The sequence below is a fragment of the Giraffa tippelskirchi genome, chromosome 10 (assembly GCF_054371585.1).
Source record: "Giraffa tippelskirchi isolate mGirTip1 chromosome 10, T2T-mGirTip1v1.2.pri, whole genome shotgun sequence".
Lineage (NCBI taxonomy): Eukaryota > Metazoa > Chordata > Mammalia > Artiodactyla > Giraffidae > Giraffa > Giraffa tippelskirchi.
In genome coordinates, this window is record NC_137284.1 from 137,416,709 (window position 1) to 137,422,708 (window position 6,000).

The 6,000-nt window shown below is 47.0% G+C and overlaps 1 protein-coding gene across 3 annotated transcripts in view; it reads right to left on the reverse strand.

The window, feature by feature from the left end:
• Nucleotides 1-3,881, reverse strand: part of UBE2H (ubiquitin conjugating enzyme E2 H) — a 102,066-nt gene extending 98,185 nt beyond the window's left edge. For all 3 annotated transcript variants that reach the window (XM_081531307.1, XM_081531306.1, XM_081531308.1), the window contains exon 1: nucleotides 3,390-3,881. In XM_081531307.1, coding sequence (XP_081387433.1) covers nucleotides 3,390-3,442 — 53 coding nt within the window. In that variant the 5' untranslated portion in view covers nucleotides 3,443-3,881. The remainder of the gene's footprint in view (nucleotides 1-3,389) is intronic.
• Nucleotides 3,882-6,000: the final 2,119 nt, after the last annotated feature.

The following is a 6,000-nucleotide window of genomic DNA, read 5'->3' on the forward strand; positions in this document are numbered from 1 at the left end:
CGTGTAATCTGAGCTTGTTTGTTCCTCCACCCAGGAGAACTTAAACCGATATTCCTTTAGGGCAAATCACGCTTTAAGGTCACCAGAGTCCCAGTTCTCAGACAATCTAAATTATCAGCCGGTTTGAGATAGAAACCTCAAAGCTTGCCAGGCTGAGAACAGTACAGTATCACCCACCCACCTCACTTTGCAAACAAATGGCAACACTATTATTCAACCACCATTCCACAGGATTTGGGCTTTTTGCAAGTTTTTTGACTGGGACACACTCCTACAGGGCCCAAGTCATGTACGTCAGTTTTTAGGCTTTTGGAGAGGTTTGCACAACCCTCAGCAAAGGATCAGAAGAGAAACAATGAATGAGTCAGAGTTTCAGAACATAATCGCCCAGCAGACTATTAAGTGCATTGGTGCAAAACACTCACTCCCTCCATAACTTGGAAGTCAGCTCTCCTTCTACCAACCCGTCACAAAAGAAATATCACCGACTCCAAACAACAACCAGAGACGGTGTCTCTGAAAGGACCTAACGAGGTGCTGGAAGGCAGTGGCCAATTAGTTACACATCCTCTTCTTTCCCTACCCCCACACACTACTTTCCTACTATATAGATTCCCTGCCAGGCTGTAAATCGTGGTGGCATAATTACGCTCAGGAGACATCCAAAAATGGGCTGAAACAGGAGATTTCAACAAAACCAGCTATCTGCCTACACACCAAAGAAATCAAGGGGGCACTGAGGGGCAAAAAGCAAGTACATTCCTCCAGACCTTTCCTACTTCCTCCACACCATCTTTCATTTTCAACCCTCAACTGTTTCACACAATTGTATTCATTTTAGCAGTGTCCTGGTAAATATACCTTGTTTAAATTTCATGGTAAATATACCTTGCTCAAAAACTGTTGTCTCCATTTGGGCCTACTAATGTGAATTCAACAGAGAAAGGAGGCCACAAAATCTCTCACACACCGCCCCAACACACATGCACAACAAAAGGAAATACAAAAAATTTAACTAAGACCAGAAAATAACAAACATGAAACAAAGATAACCTCTGGCTTTTAAATCCGGAGACTGTTGTCCTCCTACCTCAGACATGTACAATTTTAAAGCGCCTTTGCTTTCTTTTGTCAGAAAGGAGGAAGGTGGGGAAAGAACAGAAGGCCAATGCATCTTTGCCTTTCTTCATCTTCTACTAAAAATAAGCTATGAAATAAGCCACTTAGGGGAAGAAAAAAAAGAAAGACACCCTGCTGTTCTTTGTCTGTTTTCTTCCCCCTCTCCACCCCCCACACCTCGACTCCTAAATACGGTAATCATTCTAGATGCCACAACTACTAAATGAACAAAAGGCACTGTATGGAAAAGGCATCAGGTCAAGTAAGGCCTCACCCTCTTTATCCTCAGCCTTCTAAAACAATATATGTAAGTGTATAATTTGAGAATCTGACATTGATCAAAGACAGCTGGAATTCTCTCACCCCCATCCCAATTAAACATTAGGTAGAAATTTGCATTAGGTGTGACAGTAAGTCTCAATTCAAGATAAAAATAACTCAAGATTCTGCCACCATGTCATTTCCTAGTTTCTAAACAAAAATAAAACCTGAAACTGCTTTGTGTAAAATGTACACACAGCCATAGTTACAAGTTTTCCTGCCACCTTATGAAAAGCCAACATTACTGGTATCATTCACACATTTACAAAACTCAATCACAGCCACAAACAGCTCATAAAGAGTCAATTTCACTTGTGCCTAAACATATATTTGGTACATAATATATACTTTATTACTCGCTCCTCTAATTCCCACTCCCACCTCCCCCAAATTCTAAACTTCTAACCCTAAACTGAGACGTTCATGTACTGTTCCTAATTTCTAATCAAGTTTTCCTGAATGAAGAGAAAAACATCTTATTCCTGAAAAGATTATGGGGTGGGGGGCTGGGGGGGGGAGAATCACTTGCCCAGGCAACTTCCCTTCCATCCCCCATTTCTAAACCAAATGAAAAAAACTACTTTTTTAAAACTTCAGCGAATTCTTTAAGTGAGTGTTCAACAATAATCATCGATCTCTACAAACAGGTAAAACATCCAATCAAAACCAGTAACAATAAAAGGAAGAAAGAAGGAATTCACCTGAAGAATCTAGCCAAACAACTTGAGTTATATAAACAAAACCCTGCAACAGGGGGAAATGGTGGGGGGATGGGGGTGAAGGAGAAACAGAAGCAGGAGACAGGACTTTTTAAACTGCGTTTCACACACTACCACTCTCCAGCCCCGGGTTCCCCCTCTTCCCAGGGATTTAGTCTTTCGGAACCCTGGGCTCATTTCCTCTCTCCCATCACTCTCTAAATTACCCCTCAAAAAATGTCTCGATTTGTCACAGGAACCTTCGCGAATTTCTCGAGCTTGTCATGAAATAATCGGTCTGGACTCCAACCAAAGCCACTGCCTGAAGGCCTCTTATCAGTTAGAGCTTTCCCACTGCTACCTCCAAAGTACATAAAGTTGGGGTGGGGGGAGTAGGAAAATAAAGGGTGTCACTTGGCAAGAACAGGGCAGTTATTATGAGCACCTTATTCTCATACAGGGAGTTTGCTTAAGTGGCTAGAGCAGGGGCTATTTGGTCAAGGAGATCCTCTTTTTCTCCTTCCCCCTCAGCTGTCATAGCCACAATATGGAGGGTGGCATGCTGGAGGGCCTGGGGGTCCTCACCACATACTATGGGTGGGATAGGCTTTGTCGGTAGGAAGAAAAGAGTGGGGTTCTTCTAAGGACCAGAAAGCTTAATAGGGGTAGCTGATCTAAAATACTCAGAGCTCTTTAATACAAGAGGGGGGCCCTGAGCAGACTACTCTCTTCCTAATATAGAAAGGAATTAGGGATAAAGGAGGTCACTTGAGTTACCCCAGTTCAAGAAGCACTGAGAGAGGAGGGAATGGAGGCATCTCAAGAAAAGGAGAAAGGCTTCGCTCTAGGGAATTTCTATCTCGAGTCCCCAAATTCAGAGCGAGCAAACAGGAAAAAGAAGGTGGGCTTGGTGGTGGAGAGAGAGGGCTGGTACTGCAAAAAAAAAAAAAAAGGCCCATTTGGGAGTCCAAACGTCGTGGAGAAAAGTCACAGGGACTGGGGGTGCGGAAAGAGCGTGGAACAACGCACATTTCGGGGTGCTGCAGATAAAGGGGGAGCTGAGAAGGATCTCGGCTCCTGGGAGGTGCCAAGGAGCCTCCGTAGGCACTGGGAGGAGGGAGGGGTGGGAGGAAGCCTTGGACAGTGGGCTGGAGTGCCCCTGGGCCCCTGCTTAGGCTTCAGGGGGTGCCCCAGGCATCCCCATATCGTCCGCCACGTAGAACCCGAATTCCCCCCCTCCACGAAGGATACAGCTTGACCACGTCCGTGTCCATCCGCCTCTTGCCCGGACTAGGGGATGACATGGTGTCGCCGCTGCCTCCCGTCGCCTGCGCCGCCGCCTCTCGCCCTTCCTCGGCCCGCCTGTCACGGGCCCCGGGCCCCGGCTCTGAGGAGCCCGCGGCCGCGCCGGCTCCTCGATGGAGGTGGCAACACCCCCGCGGTCCTGTTTGATCCCGTCAGCCGCCGCCGCCGCCGCCGCCCCCCGCACGGGGGGGAACACCGGGCACAGTCCGGCCGAGTGGGGGTGGGGACCCCGCGGCGCACGGCTCGGGCTGCCCCTCTCCGGCTGTGGGTTCCGCCGCGGCCCGGACCTGGCGCTCCTTTGCGCCGCGCGTCGCTCCCTCCTGCCTGCTCTAGCTCTCTCGCCTGCTCGCCCGCTCACCCTCTCGCCGGCTCCCAAGCCGCCTCCACGACAAGCGGACGACTCCTGCTCAATCGGCCTCTCTACCCCAGCCTCGCTCTGGGCGCCGTGACGTCACCTCTGTGACGTCATCGGAGGGGCGGGCCCAGCGAGCGAAAGGGGTGGGGTGCCGCCGCGGCGGCGTGGGCTTTAGCAGGGGATTCTGGGAGTTGTAGTTCCTCTTTCTCCTGCCCTCCCAGCTTTCTGCCCCCTCCCCCAACTCCCTCACACACTTAATCGCTCAACTGTCAGTGTCGTTGTCATCATCAAAAACGATAATGGTTAAATAATGACAGTATCATCATATTCATGTGTTTTAGGGTAATGAACCTCCTTCCCACATACACTGTTAAAAAGTCTGTTTATTTGATTTAAGGAAGCCAAGGTGGCAATTAACCCAGACAGGCACCAAAATCTAGAAATTCCTACACTAGCAGGTTCCCTGCCCTCTGGTCCCACCTTGAATGGAGAGAATAGCCAGGCTTCTTCAAGCTTGCAAATAAGGGTTTTCTATTCCTCATGTGTATAGGGTCATTTTTTCAAGGATTAGAGTTGAGACAGCATGGTGGCAATTTAGTTGTAACATCTTTAATGAACACAGTATGAGGTGATTTCACAAAGTGAATGACTGAAAGAAGCAGAAGTACCCCAAATATGCTGTTGTTTAGGACAAAGTTTGTTCTGCCTTCCAAACTCCTAGAGCAACCCTATAACTTCATCATTCATTCAGTAAGCATTTATTGATCACCCATTGTGTGGTAATCACTCTGCTGGACATGAGGATATCATGGTGAACTAAGAAACACTTTAAATTTACACAGCCCTCCCAATGTGGTCTAGATCTAGACTGTCAGCATCACCTGGGAACTTGTTAGAAATGCAGGCTAGAGCTTTACCTCAGACCTACTGAATTAGAATTTGCAGTTTAACAAGGTCCCCAGGTGATTCCTTTGTGCAGTAAAGTTTGAGAGACACTGCTCTACAAGGCACTCCAAAAGAAGAGATGTGGAATCCAGGAGTCAACCAGGGAAAGGGGGCAGGAAGGAGTGTTCCAGGCAGCTCCTGTATTTATATCACATTTTCGCTGCCATCTATGTTCAAAATTTTTATCTATTCCCTTGTCCCCCTGAATACACTTATAGTCTGTCAAACCACGTGCTGTGAGTTGGGTCCCCTTATGTAATCTCCTATGCACGCATGCATGCACACACAAATAAACACACACACACACGTGAACCTGGAGCAGCAGCAATCAGCTAAAATTGAATGTTGTTTGCTCCTATCATTTCATCCCCAAAAGACCTGTTATTGTTGTGTGTGTGTGTGTTAATTATACATAACACAAAATTTGCCATTTTAACCCTTTTAAAATGTACAATTCAGTGGTATTAACTACATTCACAATGTTCTACAACCATCATTACTACCTATTTCCAGAACTTTTTCATCACTCTAAACAGAAACTCTGTACCCATCAAACAATCATTTCTTACTTATTTCTCACTCTCCACAGCTCCTGGTCACCTCTATTCTGTCTGACAAATACAGGCTATTTTAACTGCTTCTAAAAGGTCTGTATTGCTCTTTCCTATTGCACATAGCAGTTTTGTCAGAAGGAACACATGTTTGAATGACGAGATTTCTAACCCCCTTTATTTGACCACTTTGTTAAAGGGAGATAAGGCCAGAGTGGGGAATTGTTCATGACTGTGTCTCCTTTAGGCTCTCCAGGCTCCCGTTGCTGCTCCTCCGCTCCCAGCCTGGCTCCCCAGTCCCCCTACACTTGAGTGATTCCCAAGCTTTGGTGTGCTTCAGAATCACCTGGGGAGCTTGTTAAGCTCACAAATGTCCAGAGCCCACCCATGGGGATTCTGATTCCAAAGATCTGGGATGGGGCTTGGACATCCAAGTCTTTAACAAGCTCCCCAGATGATGCTGATGTAGGACAAAGTTTGAGAACCACTGCTGGAATATTCCAATAGGCATCAGCACTATCAAAATACCTGCCTGACCCCTCTAGGTGGGTCCTGTGCTTCCATAATGTCCTATGCAAATAAGGATGTTTCCTTCCCCACCTGAGAGCAAGGTAGCAAGCTTAGAGGACCCGAAGGTATTTTTTCCTAAGAGCTGGTCAAGGGTGGAACTCTTGAGAAAGAAGGGCATAGGGTAGATCTAGACATT